The 12,314-nt window shown below is 34.9% G+C and overlaps 1 protein-coding gene across 1 annotated transcript in view; it reads left to right on the forward strand.

Annotated features, from left to right (window-relative positions):
- The window catches only part of UBE3C (ubiquitin protein ligase E3C), an 80,318-nt gene that overhangs the window by 50,436 nt on the left and 17,568 nt on the right, over positions 1–12,314 (forward strand). Inside the window, exon 18 of the mRNA XM_074899925.1 lies at positions 308–555. Coding sequence (XP_074756026.1) covers positions 308–555 — 248 coding nt within the window. The remainder of the gene's footprint in view (positions 1–307; positions 556–12,314) is intronic.

A 12,314-nucleotide genomic window follows, 5' to 3' on the forward strand; every position in this document is an offset into this window, starting at 1 on the left:
CATAGAATTTTCAAATTATTCTTGGGTTTTTTTAAAATATTTTGTAGGGCTTTTTTCTCCCTCTGCTTAAGTGTTCTTCCACTCCATCTTTTGATGACTTAAAGCAAGATCCCTTGTATTACAAAGTGAGTTTTATATACTAAATATTCCAAAACTCAAGCCAGTAATAGATTTTAGCTATTGGTTCATTTTTTTTTTTATATAAAGTTAGTGTCGATATATTTGTATGTGTAGTTATGTGGTTTTAATCTAAACAAAGTTCAAGTGGATAGCTGTATCTGAGTTTGTCTTTCTCCTTTCTCTGCAGAACCTGATTTAAAAAAGCGCATTCGTGTTCACTTACTTAATGCACATGGTCTTGATGAAGCTGGTATTGATGGTGGTGGAATTTTCAGAGAATTTCTGAATGAACTACTTAAATCAGGGTTTAACCCTAACCAGGGATTTTTTAAGACCACCAATGAGGGACTTCTTTATCCTAATCCTGCTGCACAGATGCTTGTTGGAGACTCTTATGCTCGACATTACTACTTTCTTGGAAGAATGCTCGGAAAGGTGAAGTATAATATGAAGATTTAGCAGTAATAAAATTATTCAGTAATGTTTTTTCATTTTAGATAGGAGTAAATGGGGAAAAACCTGATTTTTCTAGAGTTGAGAAAAAATGTCAGATGTTGGTTCTGAACATTATTTCCACATACCACCCAAATTTCTGGTTCATTTTAATAAGTTACATGCTTGAGACATACAAAGAATTTGAGATACTCTGACTGCCAGTTGAGCAAAGTATGCATATGTTTGCTTCTGTGTTTATCCTCTTGCCTAAAGTTAAATTGATTAAAGCAAATAGAACTCCTCTGCTTATGGTGATTCTTAACCTGGAGCTTTCTTGATTGCAGTTAATTTTCATCACTTGGATAGTATGAAATTAATATTTTCAGAAACAGTTTCTAGGTGTACAGTTCTTGTTAGCATTTAAAATTTGCCATGAGTATTTACCATACTTGAGCCATATGCAAATTAACTTTCACTTATTCTTTGTTTTTTCATACATTTTGCATCTTTCTTGAGTTTTAGTGCTTGATATTTGGGTGTTGTGCATGTTTAGAGACTAATACACACTTGTTGAGCTATATGAAAAAATGAAGGTGGGAAGAAAAAAGAAACAATTACAAACATTCATTATATTAATTTTCTTTTATGGTTAGGTGTAGTACTGAGCCTATTTCCTTCTAAACCCTTGGAATAACTTTAGTAAAGCTAGTAATTGTGGAAGTTTGGAATACAAATTTCATTTCAGAAAAAAAAAAAAGTATTGATTGCTACTTAGCTATCTAAAGCTGAAGGAATTTAAGATGTAGAAGTCCCATTTAACTGCCTGAATTATTTTTGAGACTAAAATCCTGCTGACTTGCAGTGAGATTTAACATATAGTTGGATGTCCTTTTAGTGTACCTGGAAGCGGTTTAAGAGGATGTTGTTGGCAAACTTGAATTGTTGAAACACAGTGCTGTTCTTTAGAGTTGCCAGTCAGTTGATTTAGATTAAACCGTCACTTTGTAGGCAAATTCTCTGCTAATGTATCCTAGCTATTGCAATATCCAAACTTGTTAAATAATGAAAATTTCAAATCGACCATTTCAATAAAATAATATTTGAGGCATGTTCCCGCTCTTAATGGGAGATGGATTCAGTACTAATGCAATAGTTTGTAATTATGTTACAGATCCAAGGCTTCATTTTCTTTCTGCACGTATGTATTTGGGGAGTGGGGAAGTGAATACTGCTGTGATACTGTGAGGAAGTTACTTCAGAAGTGATTAGTGTTTATCTAGGAACGAGGCAGGGCTAAGTTGTCATGGGGAAATTTGAAACATTATTTCAAAAAAAAGATTGTAATTTTGAATCTTTTACTTCCTCTGTCAAAACAACACAGTGCCTTCTGTAATTGGATTTCAAATATTAGCATAAAGACAGAAGTTGCATAATGTTTTAGCTCCCATAGTGTAGTTTTGGTTTTATCTTTTTAACAGAGGATCTATTATTTAACATTTTGAAAGCATAAATTGTTTTTGTATTTGCAGTATGTTTACATAAAGTAAGAATTGACAGTTTTACTTAATAATTATCTCTACCCAGATGCACAGACACCCTTTTAGTAGTGTATTTAGAGACCTGATGAATTAAACAGAAAGATAAGGCACGACCATACTATTCAAAACCTGCCAGTATTGTGATCTTGGTTAAGTTATTGAATACTCACTCACCCGTTTCAAAAAATGTGTCCATTTTATGCTTTGCACAGGGTTATTTGAGAGCAATAGCGGATTATTAAAAGCCCCTTTGTAAACAAAATAGATATAATGCAAAGGAAGCAATCGGGCATCCGCAGCAATTTCTTATTTGTGGAAACCAGTATGTAAAGAGCGCTGCCACCAAAAACTCTCACGTAGGAAGTTTCAATGTTATCAGAAAACAAATACATTAAAATATAATAATTTATAGAAATTCTCTGTTTCTTGGTAACCATGTCATACTAGTACCCAAATGCATTTAACTTTCAGTACCATAGATTTACACCTAATTCAGTTTTTTTTTCTCAACAGGAAGTTTTATCTCTGTTAATTGGTCAGTTCAGAAGTAGAAACATCCAAAAATTTAAAACTTAACTTTAAAAATGGTGTATCTAAAATCTTAAATTATTTTAACCCTAGATAAATTATGGACTATTTGGGGTGTATTTTGTGGTTAGTGAAGAAATTGAAATCTATATACTACACAAACTGCATGGCTGCCCATGCAGCCTTTACTGATCACCGAATGAACAAAAGGTCTTGTAGAAATAATACCACGTGATCATGTAATTGCATTTGTTGACTGAAATCATTCTTAAAAAAACAAAAAAGCAGAAATGAGTTTGCTTAAACAGCAGCTACTCAAACACTTCCAAAGTTTACATTTCTCAACTTTCAGTGACTTTACTCTGTAATGTAAATATTATTTTAACATTGGTGACTTTTTAAGCATTTTCCCTCAACTCAGATTACCGTGCCCGCCTCTGGTAACAGTCTCCTACCACTGGTGGGGTTTCAGTTTTGCCCAGTGGAAGGATAGCAGTGGCTTTCTGGGTCCCAGGCTTTGATTGAGAGCTGAAGGTGTCCTGGGCTCTTGGGTTTCTTCGGATAGAGGTGTGCTAGCCCCAGATTCTCTTCATTGTCCTCTTTGGAAGGTGAAGTCCTGTCCCACGTGGTGTCCCAGAAGTATGGATGGGACATTGTAATCCTTTTGCTCTCTCAGTAGGTAGGCTTGGGCTGTGGGAAGGCACCTGATGTGGTTTAATTTCCTTTCCATGTGCAGTAGTTGTTCTGGCAGCACTAAAAAAATCTTTCCACGTGCAGACTTCCCTGCTGCAGCTTTGGCAATGTAGTGGACTTGGCTCAGGAAAACACAAAAGTTGCTATTTTGACAGGCTGCCAAAACTTCAAGTAACATAGCCAGAGAAGGGAAGTTTGGAAGCAACACCTGAGAAGGTTAAATGAAGATTTTCTCCGTGCTGATTCTTGAATGGTCTGCTGCAAACCTGGGAAGAGGAAAATGCTGGTTAACTGTTTCAGCAGAAACAGTGATTACTAGAACAGTGACAGATACAGAATTAAAATCTGAGCTCCACCATGTTCTCACCACTCAGTTTTGTATACTGTATTATCTGTCTCCATTTCCAGTTCACATTTGCATTTATTCAGTGATGTTAATGTGACAGATGTTGGGGAAAAGGACATTCTTTGCATTTGGAAATATTTGACATGAGGTAGCTAATTCTTGTGATAATGTACTTAAAATTCATGAAGTATCAGCATTGGTTTAAGAGTATGGCAGGAAGTCCATAGAAGGATAAGAATGATAATTTTTATGGTTTCCTCTTCTTCCTTTTTGACATAAACTTGCTGGTTCTTGCATGTGTTATGTTTTGCAGTGATTGTCTTTGCATCTTTAACAAAGTGACTCTTTCTGACACGAGAGATTTTTGTCTAATACACTCAGCATCTTTGCTTATGTTGAATTCTACCATTTCAATTTCTCTTCTCTTAACCCAGCATATTGAAGAGCACTAGTAAGTCATTCATTCATGTTGCTGAAGAACATATACACTATCTTTGAAATACACTATGAAGTCTCTTCTAAGCAATAGAATCTGCAGTGCTTGGAAGACACTGGTATTTTCAGAAAAAATATAGAGTTGTTTTGCCAAGGCATAGCTTTTGTCTTAAATGGTTGGGAAGGCAGTATAAAGAACAAAAGGTTATTGTTGTTTTGAACAGTCCTTCCTTTGTGGATCCAAATAAAGAACTTTGATGGGAGAAGCAGAAAGGATGAAGCAAAAATGTGTTTATTTTAAATTTAAGCATTATTTTGATGATAGATAGATGAGACAATCTAGGTTTAGTCTTTGATCATTAATATTTAATATTATATAGGAGGTCAGTAATTTGCATGGCCTGGGGGATATTATTACACTGATAAAGTTTTAAGTTGTTTATTTTCATATGACTTTTTGTAGGTTACTATACTGATTTAAGATATAATGGACTGTTCTGTGCACATAACTAAATGTTAAGCATATATAATTGGAAAAAAGTTATAAAATATGTCTTTTAGTATAATTAAGCATTAGAAGGGTAATAGTAGATCAAATACAAATTTTATTACCCTAGTAGTAAATGTGGGACCATTAATTATTGCTTATTTTTCTATATCTTAGAGAGTGTGCCTTGGGGTTACTGTTTGCAACTTTGAATAGAGCTGTGATAGATCATTTGTTGTGTGAGATATTATTCCTGGCTGCAAGGTACAATTCTAAGATTAGCAGTGTCTACAGTATCCATTTCACAGAAAAACTGAAGTTTCTTAATCATTCTTGGGCCTTATCTAAGATGGATTGGATCAGTGCGAGTCTTTTCACAGCAAGACCTGGATCAGATCTTAAACTCTTAAATCATTAATAAGCTGCACATATGGAGTTAAAACCTTCAAGCAAATATTTCTAGTAACACATTTGTGTGCCCTTTCTTTGCCAAAACCTTGTAGAGCGAAAACAAAGCAAGAAAACTCTACAGTGAGAACTGGGTTTTGTATACTTTGAATATTTAATAGGATGGTGTGTGAAGCGTTCCGCTCCTGTTCTTCCACTGTTTCTCAGACTGCTGAAGGGTGGTGTGTTTTTTCTTTCTGATTTTTAGGCTAACCTTTCCCCTTGCTTACTATCTGGTTAATTAAGATCCACTTTGGCTTGGCTTAAATCAGTACACTCTTAATTGATTTGTGTTGCAGCCACAATTGATACTACTAGTATCTAGAAAGGTTTGGAATTAGTTATGCTGATACAAAGAGGATGTAATTTGTATAAACTTTTTGTTTTATTAATTTCAGTTTCCCTGCACGTGATTTTGTAGACTCAGCATTTTGCTAAAAAGCAAGTTAGCTGATGATCATTTGTCTCAAAAAATCCTGAATCATCTGAAATGGAATCAAAACAGGAACTTACCATGTAAAGTGGCATGCTCTTTTAATTATACTTTCACAGTGCAGAAACACAATCATAAGAGAGTGAACTTGGTACCTTATGGAAGTTATTTCATGATTTATGAATGTAGATGTAAACTAATCTGACTCTATTTTCTGACATGGTTATTCAGCTTGACAATTCCTTTGTGTACTGGTTCATTGAACATAACCAATTATCTTTTGATTACAAATAGCTATGTTAGTACTAACCTTGTAAATATATGTCTAGCACTAAAAGACTGCTGAAATGTGGTATTTTAACTCTAAATCTTTAGGAAGGAAAAGTGTGTATTGATGGATTGTGATATTTATTGGGTCATAATGTATTTAAATTTTCTTTAATGCATATGTTAGTGATTGTTTACTGTGATAAAGTGCATAAGGGTCTCTGCAAGGAGTTCTGCATGGAAAGAATTACCTCATGTCAGTGGTCACTCCTCAATTAAAAGTTCCATTAGCAGATGATTCCTGCTTCTGGTTTGTGTACTGATTGCATTTTATTGCCTCTAAATCAGGTTCCTTAGACAGGGAATAAATAAACAGTTAGAGTGTGTGGTAATGGTATCCTGATCTTTTTTCACAGTTGGAAACACCTATGTCCATTTCAATCAATTAGGTTTGGAATATTTGCTGAAATTTTTTGTTCTGTTTGAACTGTCTTCAAAAATTACTAGTTTCACTGCTATTAATATACAGATTTATCTTAGAAGCATATCCAGAGGTTAGTATGTAGTAGTAAATGTTTCAGTTTTTCAGAAGATTAGAACTTAAATAAGGAGGAGATGTCTTCCTTTTATCTTCAGTTCTTACTAAATTATGATTAAATTTGAGACAAGAAAAATCTATTAAGCCTTTACTGGAACTTCAGTAGTGAATGATAAATATCAGTTATCCAGTATCCACAGGTACCTCTAGTCCTTCTCTCTCATCCTTCAAAATCCCCCAGATGACATTGATAGCAATTCATATCATATACATGGCTTAAGTTACAGAGATAACTGTTCTTATTAAAACAGAAAGGAAGTACCAAGCTGATGTGGTTTTCTATGAATACCAACATTTCTGAAGCACTCTTATTTTGGTAATAAAAATTCTAACAAAATTAAATATGTCCTAAATACTACCATGACTTTCCCATTTTAAATTAAAAATTAAGGTCATCATACTTAATATGCTCCAGTGGAGTCTGGAAATGAATCCCTACGTTTTTATGGTAATGTGTTGATGAGTCAGTCATGAATTTGTCTTGTGCTTATCACACACCTGCAATCATTTCAGGTATTTACACTGACTGCAGCGAATTTGACAGGCAGGTCCTTCACATGTGAGTCTTGCTACCCCAGATCTCTGAGCTTCTGTGAACTTGTACTTACTGACCTTCAAATTCCCAGTGAGTGGGAAATCAAAAGTAAAACCAATTTACAAAAGGCTTTAGTTTTTATGAAAAAAAAAAAAAAAATCTGAGGATACTAACACTGCTGCAGGGGGTGTTAATAAAGCGCTCTCAGAAGCCTAATTACAGGCATCTAGCTGTGGTATTTCAGACTCCTACTTTTTTAAAAGACAGAAAAAGCATCCAGTATTTGTACAAAAAGTGCACTATGAATTTTCACAGTCATATGGGGAAGATAATGTACCAGATTTTCCATTACTATGGTGATACGAATGCATCTAGATGTCTCTGATAGCATAGATCACAGAGAACTGAAAAACAGCGACTTAAAGCTACCAGGTAGCAGACATAGTGCATTGTGACACACACCTGATAGAATTAGTTTTATTTTGTCATATGGGTGTTAGGAGCAATATCAGTTTGGGTTTGCTCACTTTAAAACACATTATTAAGTGCATCTGTAAGAAATTATTTTATCTTATAATTACTAAATGCTAGCTTTAAATATGTTAATTTTAATCTAACTCACATTTTTAGTTTTATCTTTTTCATTTGGGTAGAAAATGTTTCATGGCCCCAAAGCCTTTGTGAGTGTGATGAGATATTTCTAGGATATAGATAATAAGGTAGAAGGAAGTTCTAATGGTTTTGCGATTTTTCTATTATTTTTATTAATGGTTCTGTACAGCTTTGAAGATCTATTGCACTCTGTAAGTGCTAAGTATTATTTAATAGTAACTGTTTAAAATGACTGAAGTAGAAAGGGTTATGGTCTTGGGGGCTGATTAGGGAAATAACTGAATTTAAGCCCGGTCATTTACTGCCTCATCCCATAAACTGTGGATCTTTCCAGGAGTATGATTTTAGCATTGTTTTGGTTTTGAAAGATAGTTCTGGGTTGTAAAGGATTAATGGAAAGTAGGAACAATGACCGATGAATTATTTTTCTTAAGAAACATTTTAGTTGAAATAATAAATGAGAGAATTAATTGTAGACATGAAAGTGTAAGAAAAGGCACTAAAGCTGCCTCACAGGGAGGTTTGGTTAGTTCATCTGTGAATTTGTTTACACAGTTTAAACCTTATTCAGTATGTTGTAATGTTCATGTAACCTCTACTATATATAGATAATTTATCTGAAATGATTAGCTTAAATTTTTCATCCAGTTTTAAAACATTGCATAAAGGCTTTTCATTCTGAAAAGCTGTTGCTTAAATCTTGGGGTGATACTTGAACACTACCTTATGCATCCATGTAGTGCTTAAATAATACTATGATAGTGACCGTGTCAGGTATTATTCTCATTATGTTGAAAACATGAAAAAAAGTTTTCCTTGCCCAGAGAACTGTCGCTTTTGTTCTTTTCTTACTGCGTACTGTATACAGCTGTCCTTTGAGCTGAGATCTTTTTTCCATAATTTATTAAAGCTGCTAATGGCATGCCTATATTCTGAAAGTTGCTTGCCTTAAGAGGACTATTTCTTGTTCCCCTCCATCACAGGTGTTTAATGAATGCATTCAGTGTATTCACAAGTATCTGAACATAATATTTTTTCACTTTAGATGACCAAGTTGTGATCTGTGTCACTGAATTGAGTAAAGGCTTTTGTAGCTAGTCCATGTTGCAGTCAATTATAGTTGAACTCTACTGTAATCGCCCTTAGCTAATATTATTTAAAAGAGAAGCAATAGACTTCAGACTGCATGCTTTGTGTGTGAAGTCAAAAGCTATTAACCACAGTAGGCTTTTTGTTATTGTACTTGTTTTTAATTTTTTGGTGTGTTCTACAGGCATTCACAACCAGAGGGGGAGGGAGGTATATGAACTTCCTTTTGCTGAATACTGCATCTTCCATAGTGAAATAATGGATCTTGGCCTTTTAACCAGAAGAAACTTCTTTTAACCATTTACTTTAAAAAACAAAACAAAACAAATCCGCTAGCAAGATATCATCAGATAATTGGGAAAACACTGGGGTGAAGAGTACCAAGAATAATTTGTTACCAAACCCCAGTTTTGTTTGTTTGCTTTGTTTTGTTTAGTTATTTTGAAAGCTTTTAAGTTATGTTAATGGTTATCTGCAACTGTTGTAATTTTGCCTAAAGAGCATCCCTAACCTAAATGAGTTTGAAAAATAGTGCTGGGAAATCCAGGTTGGCCCTTGCAGCAGCTGTAATGTTTTAGCTACTGGGAATACATCACCCCACAAGCATTACAGTGCTTGGGTGATTGCCCTTGATGTAGACATCCCTGTCTCTGCTTCAGATGAGGCTCTTGCCCCAAGCTTGCATCTGCAAATTGCGTTTCTGTGAAAGTGGAATCCTAATACTCCCAGCCTTTTGAGGAGGCAGAGCTATATAGACTCTGTTAAGGTGTTTGTTCCTTGCCCCCCCTTCCCCCCCCCCCAAGTTAGAAACTAGAAGTCCAGTGTCCTATTTGACCACCAATTGTTCATCCCATCTGGATTTTTTGCTTTATGTAAGTCAGTTGCAGTTTATGGGACTGCAGGATAGAGACAATAAAGTCAAGGTGGTCATTAGGTATGAAAGTTGGGAATGTGAACTCTCAGAATTCATCATAGAATGGCATCCATCCTGTAGGTTTCTAAAGGAAACTTGCCAAAGGGTGAGAGTACTTGAAGTTTGAGAAGTTAGTTTTAAATTAAATATTGGTTAAGCTTGCTGGCTTTGCTTGAAGCAGTATATGAACAGGAACCTCTGACTTAGTCAAATGGAAGTAGTCACCTCCTTCCAAGAACAAGCCAGTTTCTTCTGTCAATGTTGTTGCTCACTGGTTGCTGGAAGAAAAAAGAGGACTGCTGCTGTAGGGAGAGTGTGACTTTCTGTTATAGTAAGTATATGCTAACAGTGCAGCTTCATACTGAAGCTAATTAATCTGACAACAGGTTACCTCTGTAAGAGGTGGTCACCATTCCCTTGCCTGTCACTGGTCTTGGGCTCTTGCCTCCTTTATGTTGACGTTGCAGAAGGCCAGTCAGAGAGTTCAGTGGGCAGAAAACTAAGCTTAAAATCAGGTAACTTATAGCTCCCCAAGACAACTAACGCAGGGAAAAGAGGGAAGGAGTGAATCTCCCCTTTTGGCCATTAGATTAGCAGCAGTTAAGAAAAATACCCATCAGGGTGGACTTCCATGGGCAACTGGCTGCTCTAAGGTTGTGCTACCATTGAAACAACTGGTCTTGCTGTTCCTACCCAGTTTAAGCCATAGTTATGAGTAGGTTCTGATTCTGATTTGAAAGAAAGCTCAACTTCAGGCAGTGTACGTGTTGTGTCCACCAACACCTACCTCACCACGCCAAAACCCAACACCCCAAACAAAAGCACAACACAAATAATGGGCAAATTTTGAACCTTACTCAGCATATTGTGTGCTCATGTAACCTCTACTCTACAGTACTCTACTTGCAGAGAAACCCAGTTGAATCAGCAAGCTAATTCATTTCATCGTTCTGGCAGGAATGGGTAGAATCAAATCTTTTGGCAGCAACAGGTAGTTTGATCGGTTTATGTTGGCTGAGAAACAGGGAAGATAGATGGAAACTGAAAACTAAAGATTCAGTTCATTTAGTCCTATTCAATTGTATCAGCATTCCTCAGCATCTCTGCACAGTGCTGGAGCTGTAATGGAGTAATTTGCGTCTTTGAAGCAAAACCAAAGTTTATCATGATTTTATTTACCAGAGTTTTAGTGCATTTTTTATTAAACTTTATTAGGATAGCTTGACTTTCAAACTAATTAGAACACTAGTATTTGTCTTGTTTCCAAAAATACTTTGTTTTTAATACTGCAGTCACTTAGCCAAGAGAAGTAATTAAAGTTATAATCAAGTTGCACAATTTAGTTTATTTAAAAATGCTTTATATAGTTTTTAGATGAAGTTATAAATGTTCACTTTGGAACTACCTGAAGATTAATAGTGATGCATTTGAAATGCATTATTTTTTTATTGATTCTTAATGTAGTAAATTACTGAAGTTATTTGGCAGCAAACAGAAATAGCCGGTGATGTTGTTCACATTTATTTTCCTGATAGCATCACAATTTGCATTAATTGCATTGCAGCTGCACTCACTTATATTAAAAAGCTTCTACTATAATTAATCCTTTTTATTTCAAATCATTTTGGCACAATTTCTGGCAATAAACACTCATAAAAGACAGACACTTGAAAAATAACATACAAGTTTCTGCAATATACCTATTGCTGTTTTTTCCTGATGAGGAGTTATTGATAGGCTTCTAGGATCAAGTGTTGCAAGTGGCTAAGTCTTAAGACCAGTTTGAAAAATGCTAAGTGGATTATTTTGCATAAAAAATAGACAGGTTTTGAATTTGTGTAATTAACCTGTGTTTAGAAAATACCTTGATTTATGTCTACATTTGTATTTCAGTTGCATACATTATGGAAATTTAATTTATAATCCATTTAGCTGATGTGATCATAGTTTTTAGTGCTATCATTTATTAGTCCTTGTATATTAAATGCTCTAAAGGCTTAAACCTGCCTTGTGTAAAAAATTACACCTCTACATTTACATTTTATGAGTCATAGATTGAATTCCATTTTAAATTCGGGTAGCTTTGATGTATTTAAGGAATTACAATGGCTTTATTGTTACTAATGCAGGAACAGCAAACACTGACCTTATACATTGCAAATTAATGATTTATCCCTCTAGTTTGCTTTTAAAGTCAACTATACAAATGAGGATTTCGACTTCTACACCTTGAATAAATCATACAGCTCTAAATATAATGCACCCTTTGGCTTTGAACTCGTTATTCTCAATTCTTTCTGCAAGGTCTAACTCACCTCATAGAAACGTTCTTTCAAAAGTTTAAGGAATTGTGTATATTTTTCTTAATGTCTTTGTTGCAGTATCATTGAGTGATTACAGCTACATTTATTCTTCTTTTTTCCTTTTTTTGCTCCTTTTTGTGCTTGCTTTTCTAAGTTTGCAGCAGATTATGGAGGAATTAAGTAATGCCAAAACACTGCTCTTTAAGAGTCAAAAGAGAACAAACAGTGATACTCTGTTGATGATGCCTTTTCTGATCAGCCTGGCAGTGACAGGAATATTTTAAAGATTTGGTTGTCATTGTTAGAGATGCTGATGTGGCTAACAGACTGGACAACGGGAAAGGCACAGACAGCATGTTTCAGGAATGTTTTTTTGAAGGCAACCATTTTTTATTTTTTATTTTTTCTTTATTCATGTAGGCTTTCTCTAAATTATGTCATGCTTTCTCTTTTTAGCTGTGAAATTGCTATCTCACCTTCTTTTGAGAGCTACCATAAGTACTTTTTTCTTTCAATCAACAAGGAGTCGTTAGTT

The sequence above is a fragment of the Athene noctua genome, chromosome 2 (assembly GCF_965140245.1).
Source record: "Athene noctua chromosome 2, bAthNoc1.hap1.1, whole genome shotgun sequence".
NCBI lineage: Eukaryota > Metazoa > Chordata > Aves > Strigiformes > Strigidae > Athene > Athene noctua.